We start from the raw sequence: 17,860 nt of genomic DNA, 5'->3' as shown, positions 1-17,860 counted from the left end.
AGATTACACATCCCTGTGGAGTGATAGTGTTGATTGTTCGTATGCCAGAAGTGACTTCTCTTCCTCTAACTGTACATCAGTTAAGCGTTATATGCATTGTGCTTACATTTGACCTTCAGGTGTTAGCTGTTTGCAACCACATGGCTTGTTTCTGTTCCTCTCTTGGCCTGCAGGAGGAGCCGTGGATGTTCTAGTGTGTTAATTAAAGAGCTAATTGGAGGGAGGATAAAATCAGTGCTCTCCACTTGAATCTCTCTCTATTATCAATAGCAGCACAACATGAACACTGTCGTATGTCTTGTCCCAGTAGGCATTGAATTAGTTAGTTCCTACCTGCCTCGTTTACATTATTAGTTTACCCTTTGAAACAAATTAAAACATGTTCTTTTTTTGGACTCTGACCATTTGAACACTAAATCAAGGCCCCGTCTATCATGAGCATTAGTCTGTTATAGGCTGCTGTGAAATGGGCCCTGGAAACGCAATCGGGCTAGACCACGGTTGTCTTCATAACACATCCAAAGTCAACATGGGAATTTGGCTGATGTAGCAGGATCTCATCTGAGTCTGACAAGCAGTGATGATGGGAACCCGACCTGTCTGTTACAAGGGGGGCCTCTCATTCATCTTTTATACATCCTTCCTCGGTCCTCGTTCCCACTGATCTAAAGAATGATGGGGCGGCAACAATGGGATAGTCTATCCAGTGCTAGTTATTGATCAGTGGGAACGAGTCTGGAGGACCGAGCATCGTGAATTGAGGAGGGATGTTGAGAGAGGCCCATGGTCTTGTCGGAGGTTGTTAGACCCATAGCTGTATATCAGTCACTTAAGTGATGGTGTTTAGCGCAGGGGCAATTCTAGGATGAAAACTGGTTATTTTTTATCTATGTGGATAGAAATATTGGTGCTGTAGCCTAAACTACTTTGCATTTCAGAATTTTCAACATGCACACTCAGGTGGAATAGTTATGATGATACTGTAATAAGTTTACTACCACAAAACATATTTGCTGAATTTCACAGTTCAGAAATGGTCAAAAATATGCAGTATGTCACCTGTGTTGTTGAGCTAGTTAATCTAATAGTTGTTATCTAATGGTGTCAGTGACACTCAACAAAACATATTATATCCCCCAGCAAATAACCTCTGAGTGTCATCAGCAAGTGTATAACAGGCATTGTATAAAATTAGCAAACAGGTAGGTTGATGCACAAGAGATAAGCCTAACATTAAATCACTGACCTCAATCCTAATATATCCAGCTCCTATCAGGTGTTTTCTTCTAATAGTCTAGCAATTTCATTTGATCTTATCAAATGGCTTATTATTTATGACTGCCGCGCAGCGAAACAGCTTTTTTTTTCAATTTTCTGGGACACTGAAAGATCAGTATAGCGCCACCTTAAAAATGAAAAAGCAAAAATGAGGTGTTGTAATCACAGGTAGGCCTATATCTGTCTGACATGTCAAAACTGCACGAAATTATTGGATCATGATGACAACCTCTGAATGCATGCCAAGTTTTGTGGAACTCCGTTCATGGGGGGCCATACAATAAATGCATTTATGTGTACATTTAGTGAATGTACACCAACTGGCCTGTAAATGGCCAGACAAAGTTTTCTGTGAATATCTCGAGAATAGTAGGGCCTAGGAGCCATGTCAACCCATCCCATAACCACTCATTTAATGTATAGTGCCACTTAGTAAAAATAAACAAATTTAAAAATGAGGCATTGTAATCACAGGTTTGGCTGAGGTTCAAAACTGCACCAAACTTGCATTGTAGGATCATTATAACACCCTCTGAATGTATGCCAAGTTGTTGTGTAATTTGGTTCATTGGGGACCACAATAAATAAATATATTGTGTACATTTAGTGACCGTATACTACGCACATGCTTGCACACACACACACACACACATACATAAAGATACATGCACACACAGGCACACACACCCTCACTCACACACACACACACACACACACACACACACACACACACACACAGATAAGCACAGACACAAACACATTAACTAACACACACAGACACACATGCAGACAGCACACACAAGCACAGACACACATAAACACACACACAGACACACATAGACAGGCAGGCATACGCATGCACACACGCACCTACACTAATAGGGCAAAATCCAATCGCCAGCAGATCGGGCTGAAACGACCACCTTCCTGTGTTTAGACCGATCGCTCTGCACGCTACATCTATTGCAAACTGTGGCTCATACAGGGGCGGGACCGAGAGTGGGACAATTCTAAGGGCCCAGCACTGACATGGGGCCCCCAAAGAGCCCATGATAATATGTGGCACTCGCAAACTCTTGGCAGGGCTGACTGCAGCTACTCTTTACCTTTTGTACTACACTGACCTAAACAGTTTGCTTTGCCTTACACATACTGACTTTGCAAATACCTAATTTAATAAATAAACTGTTGTGTAAAATATACTTTGGTGTAGTCTCCCCTTCATGTCGTGCTCACTCTGAACCAAGTGCGACATGCATGCACCCATTTATTCAGGTTTCTTTATTGGTATAGAACAGAAGAATAACAGAACAGCCTTTATGTTATCTTTTATACTCTTCACCATTTACCTGACATCTTTGCACTGGAATTATGGAAACCGACTTACTTTTACTATTTCTTACTTTTGACCTTTATAAAGGAGAAATCCATTGATACATTTCCATTTCTCAATGTCATGAGTACTGTTGGTAGGAATTAGTCTGTGTGTCAAAATGTTTCACTGGTTCTGCATCTTTTACTGTAAACATTTAATGTTGAGAGCACTAAAATGTTTTACCCCTGTTTTAGTCTGTCCTCATATTCTCATTTGACAGCTGATACAAGCTTAAAACATTAATTTATTATGAGGCATAGTGAAGATGTATAGCAAAATCGCAGGCCTGGATTGTGTTCAAAAGTAAAGGGAGGTTGCGTTCTTGCTGGTAACATTGACAGTCCTTGTCATTTTACCACAGTAGCAGGAAGAACAGCCTGGCTAGCGCCTACCACTTTGCGCACAAGGCAGCATGGTAACACCCAGGCTAGGAAGAACAAGGAAAAGTGTTTGACTTTTGGACAGCCTTGTCTGACATCACATCATCTGGGAAATGCACTCTCTAGAGTGTGTGCTCTGGATGTGCCACTTAAGGACCTCATCCAGCTGCACAAGGACAGGGCCCTGTAACTCGAAGCACACGTAAGCTGCTCTTAGACGTTACGCATATCTTAAGCCTATCGTAAAAAGATAGGCGTGTAACTCAAATGATTCGCAAGTCTACGTGTAACCTAACTTAAGACAAAAGTTACGACTGCTTCATACCACACGTAACGCTGTCGTAAGTGTCTGAACAACCTAGGATCACGGCTACTGTCGCTTGCATTCGTGCTTGCCCTCTGGCATTCTCTTCGCCTCCGTTATTTTAGCAATCATTCGTTCCCTGCCTCACCAGAGAGGGTTAAAGCGCCAGTAATTAAGGATCTTTGTAGTCACGTCTTGTGTGCTCCTCACCCAGCTGTTTACTTTTTCTGTTTTCACGTCCCAAATCTTCTTTCTAGAATGTATCGTTGTGTTCGTCAGCTTGAGAATAAAATATTTTTTAAATCCCTCTACCTCAGTGAGAGTTAATTAATTAGGCTAGCATGGACGCACGGCATTTTCAAGATGTCAGGGGGAAACGGACGCTGATTCCCCTCGTTACTACAGCATTTACTGTGGTTTCTCTTTCGAGTTACAGTTTAAGTTGCGTGCATTTCACGTGTGACTTGCGACAAGTTTCAGTTACACCCGGATCGTTATGATTTACGAGTTCGTAAGCCATGCGTAACGTAAAGTTACGTTTGATTTTTCGAGTTACAGGGCCCTGGACTCTAAAAAAGGACTGCACAATCCTGGTTGCCTAGCCACTTGTCATTCAAGCGGTTTCCAACAGGAAATTGTGAGACTAACAGATACAATAATTTATTTGTCCCAGCAGCTATGGCCTTTACTTTTCTGTGATTTTAATTGATTTCAACAGATTTGATTTTTAAAATGTATTTTAAGTTTTATGCTTTTTCCTGCTATTTTATGTTTTGCTTTGATGTTTTTTTCCCCTATTTTAGGTTTTATACAAACTAATTCACAAGATGCCGCCAGTGTACCAATTTCCTGTGAAACAGGAGAGTCCACAATGAAAGACAAAAACAAGATGTTCTACTATTAAGGCATTAACTCCAATGAGGCCAGACACCTGGGGTGCCTCTCATTAGGGATTTTATACACCCTCCCTTTCCTTGTCCTCACTGATCTAGATAAAAAATGATGGGTGGCAACAAAGGGATAGTATATCCAGTGTTAGTTATAGATCAGCGGGAACGCCCCTCGAGGACTGAGCATCGAGGATCGAGGAGAGATGTTGAGAGGCACCCCTGGACACTGTGAAATGGGCTTACTGTGGTGCAGTTCTGATTGGTGTGGCTGAGGGTTGTGTTGTGTGATTGCTACAAATTATCCAAAAACTCATCCTTGACCCTTGATCCTTTTTTTGTGCTGGTTTTCACCTATGCTGCTGGGCTGATAACCCAGGTTGAGAGAGAAAAAAAAAAAAAAAAAAACATAGCCTACAAAAAAAAAAAGGATGTTAAGAGAAGACCATTTTATTGGCAAAGGGAGGCTCTACAAAATATTAGTGATGAGGTGACAATACTTGAGCCACACATATTTGTTCTTTTTAGTAATCACTATTTTTTCCCTTCTTAAATATCTCTTCACTAGCCTGACTAGCCAGATTTCTAGCCTATCTCTTCACTCAACTCCTGCTGGAATCAGAAAAGAAAGGCTGGAATGCCAGCCAATATTTGTGTGAAGCGCCATGGTTGGCGTGTGGTTTGGCGAGTGTATTGCATTAAGATAGCCTGTTGAACGCTCTATTGTTTCGTTTTCTTGGTAGTCTAGATCTGTTTGTTTGTTTGTTTGTTTGTTTGATTGATTGTTTATTTTTTATTTTGCACTACAGGCTGATGGTTAATAATAATGGCAACATTTTCTATTTTCTATTTTCCACCGCGCATATTCTATCAGGCAGTTCATTGAACAGCCCTTCTTTTCAGGGTCCATCATTCACGTGGTACTGATGTGTAGGGATGTCAACGTGAGTGTAGTTGTGTGAAATTAATTTTACAAGAATATTTATCTCTAGCCTATCATGAATGAATTGCCTTATTTAACCACTTCATGACAATAAGGTATTTCTCAACAAACTATTTAGGCCTACTTCATCTCTCTATATGTAAACGCAAGTGTAGCCTATTTTGAAAATGAAGCCAGCATTTACGTGAACTGTTTAGCCAGCTAACGAGTGAACACTGATACAATAGTTTTAGTGATGACCCATGGCTAATCAACTGGTGTTCAGATATAACTTACGTGTTATTCGTTCTGGAGTATAAACGGCATGAGCCATTAAAGGGCGATAAAAAGCATCAAAATGGGCATTGACTATAAACTGAAACAGAGAATTGAGCAGGTAAGTTATTCCAATGTTGTTGATGATTTCAGAAAATCTAATAGTCATTTAGACACACAACGTCCAGGATCCAAGCTGAGTGAAAGCAGTTTGACATTGTTTACATACGCTGTTTGAGGCTTCTGTGTTTTCTCTTCAGTACCTAAAGTCTAAGAACAGTGAATACGTGGACCTTTCCACATTATCTACTGATCTTCAGAAACAGTATAGGTGAGTGAATATTAAACGTTGTCTTTGAAATTATGGATTCCAATGATGTATGCTAGTCAATTTTTTTCGTCTTTGTTTTCCTAAAGATTCGACTATGGGCGGAGAAACAGAACAGCCTTTAGAATACAAGTGGAGAAGGGTGAGCTTACTAACATAAAAATAATTAAGATTTGCCTTTGGTATGGTTAAAATATATGCTTGGCTAACTAATTCATTGTGTTAATTATGTTACAGTATACGATGTGATAAGCAAAGATTCTGACATCACAGCATTGGAAGACAAACATTTGGCAAAACGGGCTAGACATGGTCAGGAGGACGATGGGTAAAGATATTTATTCAGCTCAGATTCTTTAGCCCAGATACTGCATGTCATCTCTATTTTGCACTATGCCTTTTCAGGGGAGACCTCTTGTTACTTTCACCTCATTACTTGCTCATTTTGTCTTTTCCACAGAGATGGCAGCAGCGCAACAGATGACACTACTGACAGTGAAGATGACATACAGGAGCATCAGGTACATTAATGTGCTGTTTTTTAGGAACTGAACCTAAGCCATGAGTTATTAACTGGTTATTGAAAGCACAGATTAAAACTTTGAAAACTTAAAACCTGAATGATTTTGAATCATTATATCCTGAATCCTACAGCACACAAATACCATGAACAACTCCTTGATGTCACTGTACCGAAAAGGGAACCCTGATGAGAATGGAACACCTACCAGAGGACAGGCACACAGTCCAGCACCAGCTCCAGGAAAAGACCGGCCCACAGGGGGCGCCAGTGGCACGTCTACCCCTCTAACTCCGGGAACAGTGGTGTCGGGTGGAGGCTGGTTCATTGACAAGAGGCGGCGGGTGGAACCAGAAAATATCTTGATTGACTTGTGTGATGATGGACCTAGTAGCCCATCCACAAATGTATGTATCTTCACGATTACGTATCCTAATTTCGTTTTACTCGATTAGATCTAAAATATCATTAAAAACACGTGTAATTTATAAATCAACAGTGCACCATGTGCATATCACTGTAGTTACATTAGTCAGTGAAATTGGCATCTCCCTCTTCTGTTGTTTGATTCCTACAGAAACAAACCGATGTTTCTATGCTGGAGACGGAGAAGAAGAAAAAGGTCAGAGTAAAGAAGTCAAAAAGAAGAAAGCAAGATGAATCTCAAGAAAATGACGCAGATATTGAGGCCCAAATTCTGGCAAAACAAGGTAGTTCCCCCAGCAAATGTGTCTTCTCTCTACAGACCAACAACAGCTGTTTTGTTTATTGTTAAAGTGAATATTTGTTTCCCCACATGTCTACATTTCCACATTTTCAGCAAAGACCAAAGCACCAGAATTGCAGCACTCCACAGTGAAATTTGAGGATGTTGGTGGAAACGAGGAAACACTGACGGTAGTCACCTCTAATATTCTTCTGCTTTTGTTCTTCTCAGTTGATTTTCTTTCATTTGAACATCCGTATTTGACTGTATTATGTGTCTGTAGCCTTGATGATTTTTTTTCTCTCGTAGCTCTTTCCTTCCATTACTTTCCATTTTTGTCTGGCCTTTTGTAATGTAATCAGATGTGTCAAAACACCTTAAACAACAATCAAAGATTGGTTTCAGTAAAACAATATTTGGAGTAAAAAATATTTCCTACATTTCTGTTCTATTGTTGAATTTAAAAAAATTGATTATTATTGTACCACGGTATTGTATGCTTCAGGTTGTGGAGTGGAGTTGCCCAATGATATGAAGCTAGTGCCATGTAATCTGTTTACGTTTTGTGTGATATTTTGGTACTACGTTTTATGAGTAGTTACTTAAAGGCTGTTTAGCAGTGATATAGCATGCAGAAGATATGTGGTATGTGCACATATCTGAATGTGTTCATTCTTATTCTTTCTAATCAGAAAGATGAACACTGCACTGATGTTTTTTGGCTTGTGCTCATTCCCCGTCTCAGGAAGTCTGTAAGCTACTTGTCCACATGCGACACCCAGAAGTGTACCAGCAGCTGGGCGTGGTTCCCCCACGAGGCTTCCTTCTCCATGGGCCTCCAGGCTGTGGAAAAACCCTGCTGGCACAAGCTGTAGCTGGGGTAAGGATGTGGCCATCTCCAAGATATGGTTTCCACACACAACCTAACAAAACTATATAAGCACTCAGAGAGCGCAAACCTCCGCCAAGCAAAAACATAACCGTCCCCTGGATCCAGACGGTGATACGGATCAGACCTTCCCTGACAAGTCCATCGAAATCCGTCCATAACTTTTTGAGTTATCTTGCAAACAAACAAACAAACCCCGATGAAAACATAACCTCCTTGGCGGAGGTAATGAACAACCTGTCAGGTGTTGACTGATTGTTATCAACATTAAAGATGAAGCAAGTTACTAAGAGCAGTAGTATGTGACATGTTATAGATGAGGAAATCGAATCAGGCAGAGGTGTTTAAATATAAGGCTTTGTAGGTTTACTTGTAGTTGTAAACGCAAACTAATTGTAAATGCACACACATTGATGATTTTTTACATTCTTCATTCAGGAGATGGAGCTCCCGATGCTGAAGGTGTCTGCCCCTGAGCTGGTGTCTGGCGTTTCAGGGGAGTCGGAACAAAAGTTGAGGGAGCTGTTTGAGCTGGCTGTGGTAAGAGATGTTATCAATCCCCTCTAAGGTTACTTGACTTTGTATTTGTACTCGGCACAATGACAATAAAATTGAATCAAATCTAATCTCATCTCATCTAAAAATGTATACAAATAGCCCAAACATTCTAACGTCTACCACTTGGGACTAAAATTGTGTTTTGGGTTTTGTAGAAAAGTGCCCCTTGCATCTTATTCATTGATGAAATTGATGCCATCACACCCAAGAGAGAGGTGGCCTCCAAAGACATGGAGAGGAGGATCGTTGCGCAACTGTTGACCTGCATGGATGGTGAGTGAAGTGGGTGTGTGAATGATAACCTGTGTAAAGACCGAGCTGAGATTTGAGAGTACTTGAAAGTGTCACTCAACAGACTTGTGTGTGTGTTCCCTCTCTCCTCTTTCTCCTCCAGACTTGAACTCTCTGACCATTCCCGCCCAGGTTCTGGTGATCGGGGCAACAAATCGCCCAGACTCTCTGGACCCAGCCCTCCGCCGGGCAGGCCGGTTTGACCGAGAGATCTGTCTTGGCATCCCCGACGAAAGTGCTCGTCTCAGGTGAGTATCTACTAGAGATGAAGAATTATCAGTCATAATGCAGTCATTTCTACTTGATCACGGCTGCTGCACCCTATGTGCATAGTTGTAGCTGACTACTTCAGATATTTCAACCTTTGCCTGCAAGTCATGCACACATCAGTGGCTCTGTTCTTGCTTGTTCTTTGGACAAATATTTGATCCTGGACCAAATCAGGGATATTTAGGGGTCAAATTGGAGTCCAGATCTTGCCCGTAAGACGTGTTATTTTTAAAGGTTTTCTCTCTTAACATGTGACAAAGCATGACAAAGCATCTCCCTTCTTTAAGGATTCTGAAGACCTTGTGCCGCAAGCTGAAGCTGCCAGAGGACTTTGACTACCAGAAGCTGGCGCGTCTGACGCCCGGGTATGTGGGTGCTGACCTGATGGCTCTGTGCCGGGAGGCCGCCATGAGCGCCGTCAATCGCGTCCTTCTGGAGCTCCACGAGAATGACGTCGCCCTGGCGGATGAGGGATGCAGTGCCATCCCTGCTGACATGCCCGCCTCACAACCACCCGATGCCCAGGAGCAGACTGGAGACCCACAGCCCCAGGCGCAGGATGATCCAACCACCAGCACTGCTGAGGATCTGGACCAGACAGAACAGTGCCAACCCATGGAGACTCAGCAGCCAGTGACCATTGCTATGCAGGAGCAGGTTGGGGAGTAATCACAGTTGTTATTTGCCTGCATAGTCCCTACCAATGCACATATCAATGCATTTCATGGGCATATATGCATACGTGTTTGTTTGTAATTGACTGGTGTATGTTGAAGCGATCAGATAATAGGCGTTTTCTGCGCTGCTGCTGTTCCACTGTTGGCCACTAGGGGGAGTTGCAACAGCTTCTTTGGCTGCTGAAGAGGACTGAGTCCCTGTCAGAGGAGCAGCTGGAGGGTCTCTGCATTCTGATGTCGGACTTCCAGGCATCCCTAGCCAGCATCCAGCCCTCTGCCAAGCGGGAGGGCTTCGCCACCGTGCCTGATGTTACGTGGGAAGATGTGGGTGCTCTGCAGGACATCCGTGAGGAGCTGACTATGGCCATACTGGTGTGTAAACTCTTAAGTCCCCCTTGCTTAAGTCCCCCTTCTTGTAATGTGTACATGTGTATGGAAACATATAGGAAAAAACACTAGTGAGAAACCATAACCAACATAGTTACATAGTGCACCTTTAATGTCTTAATTCAAAACATGAGTAAAAATAAAACTGCTAAGTACACCAATTTACTTTGTGATTAAAGAATGTATCGTAAATAAATAAATGTTCTACCTAAATGCTATGCTAATGCTAATGCTAGGGGAAGGCATGGTGCTTTTTCCAGTAGGCCTATTAGCCTGTTTGATGCTCATTCAGCTCAATGCCAATCAAACAGGCTAATAGGCCTACTGGAAAAAGCACCATGCCAATCTCTAGCTATGGTGAAGGGTATGTGATGATGGGCTATTTTAAATCCAAAGGCCAAGGGAACTTTATCAGGATGCATAATATCCTGGATCCATGAAATAGCTGGCCTTTAAAAATAAAAATCTGCCTGCCCCTATGTTAACCCTATGTGTTAAATTCCCATATGGTTACATAGGGGGTCAAATACTTCCTTCCCTTAGCATTTAAGGAAAACATTTATTTATTTACGATACATTCTTCAATCACAAAGAAAATTGGTGTCCTTGGCGGTTTGATTTTTACTAATTTTTTGATCAATTGTCAAATGATGATTTTATATTCCTGTTTTAGCATGGTATCAAATACATGTGCTCCACACTGTATATCTATGCTCCAAATTCTGTGCAAGTTGTGGTAGCGCATTACTATAGAATGAAATGCAGTCAAGGTGTATGCTTGTGTTGGATTTTACAACGGCATCAAACGCGATTCAGCCAATCATAATCGGAAAAGGACCGGAACAATCCGTAATTCTATTCTACTCTATTCTATTCTATTCTATTATAATTGTCTGATTGGTTCAGCTAGCTGTCATTCAAATCAGACGTCCATTCGATTTTAAAGACGAAATAAAGGTATATATAGTCATACTATGTGCATCTTTGCAGTGGCAAGCGCTTCCTTAATGACGTTGCGTCCCGAGACAAGGACGCACTCACACGTGTGGGTGCATACGTAAATTTGCATTCAGTTGGTCTGCCACACCTAATCCCACTATGTTACAGAAATAGCCATGATTCCTCATTCAAATAAGGAAAACTTTACATTGTTGTTTGCCTATATCAAAAGCGGTTGTTCACTTTGTGTGAATGATGCTATTTTCCGCGTCTTTTTTATTTCAACCATAAGTTCTTTGGAGGAGAAACAAGAACACGGACCCTGAATTACTAGTCACTCCTATTCATCCTGGATTGGCGTTAGTGAGACGAGTTGAGCAGGGATGACCAGACAGAGCTATGTCAAGCCTAGCTTTATCACTTATCTTGGATGTCTTAATTCTGCTTTTCTGAAATACCCCCCTGTTTTGGTGTTTTGAGTTAAATTCAGCTAAGTTTAACCTAGTTAATGTTGTTGATGTAACTAAATGAAATGCTGTTCAACTCAGTGAAAGTGTTGTAACCTGATGTGTGGTATTTCTATCCTGTACATGTCAGTGATGCTGGGATGCATGCAATTGGTTAACGGAAATATGATTGGCTGGAGACCTAAAACCAGCCCCATCCAAGTCATCACATGCAGGCTCAGTTTCTGATGGGCTGCCCTACTGGTCCTCACTCTGTGGACTTCAGCATGAATGTTGGCATTGTCCAAGCAGGGTTGAAGCCAGGGCAATTGTGTAAGTAACTTTGTTATGTGTGTGTGTGCGTGTCTGTGTGTGTGTCTGTGTGTGTGTCTGTGTGTGTGTGTCCATAGGCTCCTGTCCGCAACCCAGAACAGTTCAAAGCACTGGGTCTTAGTGCCCCAGCAGGGGTGTTGTTGGCTGGGCCTCCAGGATGTGGGAAGACCCTTTTGGCCAAAGTAAAGTTTCTTCTATTACTATTACCAGACCTGTTTTGTTTTTTGTTTTTATCGCTGTGTACTACATGAAACATTTTGTGAAAAATGTCAAAAACTACATTTATTTATTCATTTCGTTGTAATTTAGCAGTACCCAATGACATCCATCAGAACTTAACTTTGTGATTGGCAATGTGCTTTTCTTCCTTCCGATGACGTTTGGATTGGGCTGTAAATAGCAATAACTTGGTATTCAAGGTTAACAACATGTTAGAGGACATCACTGAAGTGGCGGACTATTGACTAAGCTGATACACATGTCTACAGAATTCTAACCTTGTGTATGCTGTCCTTGAGACTTGGTTAATAACCACAATTACATGTTTCCTTGCAACAGGCAGTTGCCAATGAGTCTGGCCTCAATTTCATCTCAGTCAAAGGTCCTGAGCTGCTGAATATGGTGAGTCAAAACTTAGTCTCACATGACATTTGTCATTCAAACTGCATCTATGGTATAAACACATTCAGTGCATAACAGAGTAGTTGTCTCATTGCTTTGGCTAAAGTACTGTAGAGGAAGACTAGGTAAACAATAAGACGGATAGTCCTTGCATTCCTCGTCATTGTTAATGATATGCTGTGCTAGAGGCAACTGGATCAGAGAGTTAAACAATAAGAGTTGGAGAAGCTGATCTCCGGATGGGACCTTTCAGGGACCTTGGAGCCGTGGCGATGCTCATTATTTAGTCAGTGTATTCGAGCTCAGTTGCTAGAAAGATGAGGATGATGCCACCAACACCTCGAGGTGTGAAGACCAGCAGGTGTGTTTTGGTGTAACTTCCCTCTCTCTCTCTCTCTCTCTCTCTCTTATCCTCTTTCCCTCTCTCTCCCTCTCTCTCTGTTTCTCTGTCACAGTATGTTGGAGAAAGTGAGCGGGCCGTGCGACAGGTGTTTCAGAGGGGGCGTAACTCGGCCCCCTGTGTGATCTTCTTTGATGAGATAGATGCGCTTTGTCCACGCCGGTCTGGACACGAGGTGATGCTCAGGAGTATCCCCTAACCCCTCCTACCCCCCCCCCCCCCCCCCCCCCGCACTTTCAAACATCACCAACTTCCTTCTTAAAAACTACAAGTTGGGGAACTAATCTTTCAGTGAATCTTAAGAGGTTTTACTTGATTTAGATGTACCGTAATTTCCCAACTATAAGCCACGGCTTATACATTGATTTTGCAAAATTTCTTCAGCTATGAGGTTAATACACTGGGACAGTTACAGTTTTTTTTTTACATTGCTACTATTTTCAGAACCTTGATGTCTTTTTTCAAAACTCTAGACACAAAACTCAAAACGGTTATCACTTGTAACACAGGCTGTCTAATGTTGAAAACATTGGATTGTGCACTCACATATTCAAAGAAATCTCGCAATTGCACAATCATTGGTTCAAAAAACAAATTTACTGTGAAATACCACTGAAACATAACTATAGATCACCCGCACACAACTATAGATCACCCGCACACAAGCAACCGTTTCATTGTGCCATTGTTCGTACAATCATTAAATATTGTAGAACAAAATAGGTGATACAGGTTTCATTATGGTACTACATGTACAGTACAGTAAATACATCTCTGTAAAAGTACTGCAGTAGTAGAGAGAATACTACCGACATAGTGGAATCATTGAACAAAGTTTGTAATATATTGATGCAAAACACTACAGTACAATCACAACATTTATATTTATTTGAATTAAAGTCAAAATAATTAGCTATGAAATAGAAAACAAGACAGCCTGATGAAGCATTGTAAAATATTAGGCTACATCCATGGATATTGTAGTCTAATTGGTTCATGCTCCCCGCTAATTGGTGACCGTGAATCTTGTTACAGTATCTTGAAACTTTCATAATTTGCAGTAAACATGGAAGATTGTGTGTCTGTTTCCATACAACTATGCATTAAGAGTAATGCAACAGTTACTTATCATTCATGGTTGAGTTGTATCAATTGATAGTTAGATCATTGTAAGGAAATGAATAGACACTCATTTGAAATGTAATGTGTGAATTGCTTTTTGAAATAGTAGTACTTTGATGTTAAGTTGTATCATCTTGAACAGGTGATTTTTGTTGAATGAACAAAATGATCTATGTTGTATGTGTATTGTATCCAAGCAATTGAGAAAAGGGTTAGAGTTTTGAAAAATGTGTATTTTGATCATTGGTTGTGAGTTTTGTGTCTAGAGTTGTGAAAAATGACATCAAGGTTCTGAAAGTAGTAGCAGTGATTGTAAAAAACTGTAATATGGTATTAATATGGTTTTGTTTCTTTGAACTTGGCTTATACACAATGCGGCTTGTGCACAGGAGATTACTGTAGATGACTGATTATGATCATGACGACTGTGGTGGTCATTTGATAATAGCTCTGATGATGTGTGTGTAGTCTGGATCCAGTGCGCGTGTGGTCAACCAGCTTCTCACTGAGATGGACGGTCTGGAAACTCGCCGGCAGGTGTTCATCATGGCTGCAACCAATAGGCCAGGTGCGCAAAACTTTGTTACATCAGAAAGTGCTTTTGATCGAGATACATCCTATATCATTAATCCATTGTGAGGAGCACAGCTAATATATATATTTATTATTATTATTATTATTATTATTATTATTAGATTTTTAATTTTTTTATATATAGATATTTATATATAGACTTTTCACACTGTTTTCCACTGATGTTTTTTTTTTACAAACATTAAAAAAGCATCCAACCATAGATCAGGTTAAGCTCTACTGGTAGTGTGATCTTACACATGTAGTGTGATCTCCCTGCAGATATAATTGATCCGGCTGTGCTAAGGCCAGGCCGCCTGGATAAGACCTTGTACGTGGGCCTGCCACCCCCTAAGGACCGATACGCCATCCTGCTCACCATCACCAAGGTAACGGCCCTTAGAACAACAGATCTGTAACCTCCTGTCAGGCTCAATCAGTCCCTCTTGAGTATTTTTATAATTGCCCTCCCTTCTCTCTACTGTAGGGCTTCTGTGCTTTTCCACATAACACAATAATGTGTTACTAGAGGTCGATTTGGAAAGTCTGGAATTGATCAGTTGAATTGTCCGTGCACATTGAATTTTCCAGTTGAAAGCAACTGACTGATTGGCCTTAAAAAATTACGCTAAAACTCTTGATTGTGGTATTTTATTTTTCAGAGTGGTACCAAACCTCATCTGGAGGCAGATGTGGATCTTGAAAAGATTGCGCAGGACGAACGTTGTGACTGCTTCACGTAAGCTTCAGTCGTCATTATTCCTGAAGCCAGGCCAATCACATAAAATGAACTCAAATAATTCTTAATTGCTTTTAAACTTCAGCTTCACCATTGTGTTGAGAGGGATCCTGAAGAATAGGATCTGCCTTCACTAAATGTGAGAATATGAGGAGGGAAGTTGTATTTGACATGCCTGTGTTGTGCAGGGGTGCCGATCTGTCCGCTCTGGTGAGAGAGGCTTCAGTGAACGCACTGAGAGCTCACCTGTATTCCCGCCCGGCCTCCACCCTTGCAGGTACAGTCCTCGCTCCTAAGGCCCCAACCCCCCTGGCCAGGTCTAAACACCACACACAAGGCAACCATTTTAGTTTCCAGTTTCATCTCAAAAGTACTAGACCAGTGGTTCTCAAACTTTTCACAATGAGTACCACCTCAGAGAACAATTCACTTTCGAAGTACCACCATTATGACCAGCATTAAAATACAGTAGCATAGGCCAATTTAAATATATTTTACATTGTACAAACTTTTTTGCATTGTTTTGTTTTGTTTTTTCAAAAAAGCTAAAAAAAAACTAGTTTAAATTGAATGATTTTTCATTATATATATTTCTATATCACTTTATTTTGTCTTCATGAAATAAAACATCTTGGGGACTCCCAGAGTACCACAACAGAGAGTCCGGCTACCACAGTTTGAGAACCACTGTACTAGACCATAGTTTTGCCTGATGAGATCCATGTGTGTGTATCACACTGTTTAGCTGTTATTGTTTATTTGCATACATGTTGCATCTGTCTTTATTTGCATGCAGTATAGTGTTTTTTTTTAGACACTGTTCATATTCTTTCTCTTGCTTTATTGATAGGCCACACCTTTACCTCTGGTCCGGTTGAAGACATCCTTGTCAGTCAGCAGAACTTTGAGGATGCCTTTAAGAAAGTGCGCCCATCTGTGTCAAAGAAGGTGAGGATCATTTTTCCTATAAACAGTGAGGCTGTTGTGAGACCAAACACGCCTGCTAAAACCAACGTGGGTAAGCTTGGTTGAAATAAATTATGGGAAAAAATGCTTAAGTAGACAGGAGCGGTTTTACACACATCTAACATAACTGAGCTGTCATGAAGGATTTTTTTGTTACTTAATGACCCATACTTAAACGGGTGCTGATACTTTGATTGGAATGAAAATCTCCTGAACCTGGCACTCTCCAAATGCAGATCATAGTGTCTCAGTACCAGAAGCACGTCCTGTTCCATGGCAGGTCCGTGTTGATGAGATACATGAATGCCAGGTATTGAGACGCGATACTTTGTTGGTATGACTGTATGGCATTAGAGACATGTTGTAGATATGCCTGTAATCTGGCATTCCTGCAGGTATGTAGTGCATCAGACTTAATCTGAGAGTCTTGCATATCTCCTCTGTGCAACACGCTTCACATTACTGTCCCCAAACAGGTCACACGTGTGACACTTGGGTGCTTGAGGCCATGAAGGTGCTAAACCTCAGTCCCAGAGCCACTGTTGCTGGTCCCTTTCTGCTCCTTTGCCACGCAAGCACACTCCAACACAAGGCACACACACACAGACACACTCTGTTTAGTAACCGCGATGCAGATCAGCTCCCAGGCAAACCTGTCATTCCTGTCTTAGCCAGCATCGGTTTGAGTTACAGGCGAACTGGCTTCGGGGACCTCATCTGGTTTCCCACGCGTCCTGTGTTTTTTTTGTTGGTGGTGATTTTTGGGGGGGGGGGGGGTGTAACTGTCTCATAACTGCAGCTTCAGACCCATTGGGTCATTCCGAAGGCCGTCTTGGCACAGAGGCTTGGTTGTCTGTTTAGCTTCTGAATCGAAACCATTGTGTGCGTCTGTGTGTTTTTGAGTCTCACTGGAGCGAATGTTTGCACAGCATACAGGCTTGTTCAGGATTTTATTAGATTAGTGTTTACATCTTCCTGAGTTTGTCAACCCCAGAGGCCAAGCGAGCCTGCAAGGCCTGCAGCACACTCATGCCATGAATTCCCGTATCTTTTATCAAAGAGATCACCAGCTCTGCTCGTGCCAGAAATGTCTAGGCAGATGACCTAATCTGTCTGAAGTATTTAGACATCAAGATGTTTGTGTGTTCTTCACAGGATCAGGTCATGTATGAAAAATTGAAAGAATCTCTGAGCAGATGAGGAGCTGTCACTACATGTCCTTGCCAGTTGTGCTTGAGGACGTGATTCACTTCAGGAAACCTTCAGAAAAACAGCATATCAATCCTGCCAAGCTGTTTCTTTGAGACGATTTGTTTGTAGGAAGTGGAAACATTGTTGATCTAAAATGTGTTAGTACAATTTTTTTAGGTCATTTTTAATAAACTTCCCTCTGTCTACAAGGGCTGTATTCTTTTCACTATTGACAGTAGGGTTGTATATTAACAACTCATAACATTTGTTTTAAATGCACATAAACGAATAAAGATAAAGATCTAACCACCTATACATTTAAATTTACACAGGTGTACATGTTCCATTGCATACTGCTGAAACGTGGCAGCTGCCACGTTAGACCATAAAGTTAAGCAGTAACTTGAAGTTACTGCTTTACTTTCAGGTCAAATGCGGCAAGTTATGCATCATCAGCATCTTCAACCATTAAGTTAAGTAAA

General features: G+C 41.4%; 1 protein-coding gene across 1 annotated transcript; it reads left to right on the top strand.

Annotated features, from left to right (window-relative positions):
* The first annotated feature begins 5,147 nt into the window (after positions 1 to 5,147).
* nvl (nuclear VCP like) lies at positions 5,148 to 17,581 on the top strand. Its single transcript, XM_062518882.1, has 23 exons — positions 5,148 to 5,543; positions 5,683 to 5,753; positions 5,840 to 5,892; positions 5,988 to 6,078; positions 6,211 to 6,271; positions 6,405 to 6,677; positions 6,848 to 6,980; positions 7,091 to 7,167; positions 7,722 to 7,856; positions 8,304 to 8,405; positions 8,579 to 8,696; positions 8,818 to 8,962; positions 9,272 to 9,641; positions 9,815 to 10,033; positions 11,844 to 11,948; positions 12,325 to 12,387; positions 12,843 to 12,962; positions 14,378 to 14,477; positions 14,765 to 14,871; positions 15,145 to 15,221; positions 15,410 to 15,498; positions 16,072 to 16,169; positions 17,343 to 17,581. Exons 1-23 carry the CDS (start codon positions 5,505 to 5,507, stop codon positions 17,385 to 17,387), a joined length of 2,691 nt encoding a protein of 896 aa, XP_062374866.1. The 5' UTR covers positions 5,148 to 5,504; the 3' UTR covers positions 17,388 to 17,581.
* The last annotated feature ends 279 nt before the right edge of the window (positions 17,582 to 17,860 follow it).

The sequence above is a fragment of the Sardina pilchardus genome, chromosome 18 (assembly GCF_963854185.1).
Source record: "Sardina pilchardus chromosome 18, fSarPil1.1, whole genome shotgun sequence".
NCBI classification, from domain to species: domain Eukaryota; kingdom Metazoa; phylum Chordata; class Actinopteri; order Clupeiformes; family Clupeidae; genus Sardina; species Sardina pilchardus.
The sequence above is the reverse complement of the archived record's forward strand: the minus strand, read 5'-3'. Positions and strand labels throughout refer to the sequence as shown.

Excerpts from the sequence above, each read along its gene's own strand:
- nvl (XM_062518882.1), top strand. The coding sequence starts at position 5,505 with ATGGGCATTGACTATAAACTGAAACAGAGAATTGAGCAG. Across the intron at positions 6,079-6,210 it reads CATGGTCAGGAGGACGATGG|AGATGGCAGCAGCGCAACAG; the intron begins GTAAAGATATTT and ends TCTTTTCCACAG. Across the intron at positions 6,981-7,090 it reads CCAAATTCTGGCAAAACAAG|CAAAGACCAAAGCACCAGAA; the intron begins GTAGTTCCCCCA and ends CCACATTTTCAG.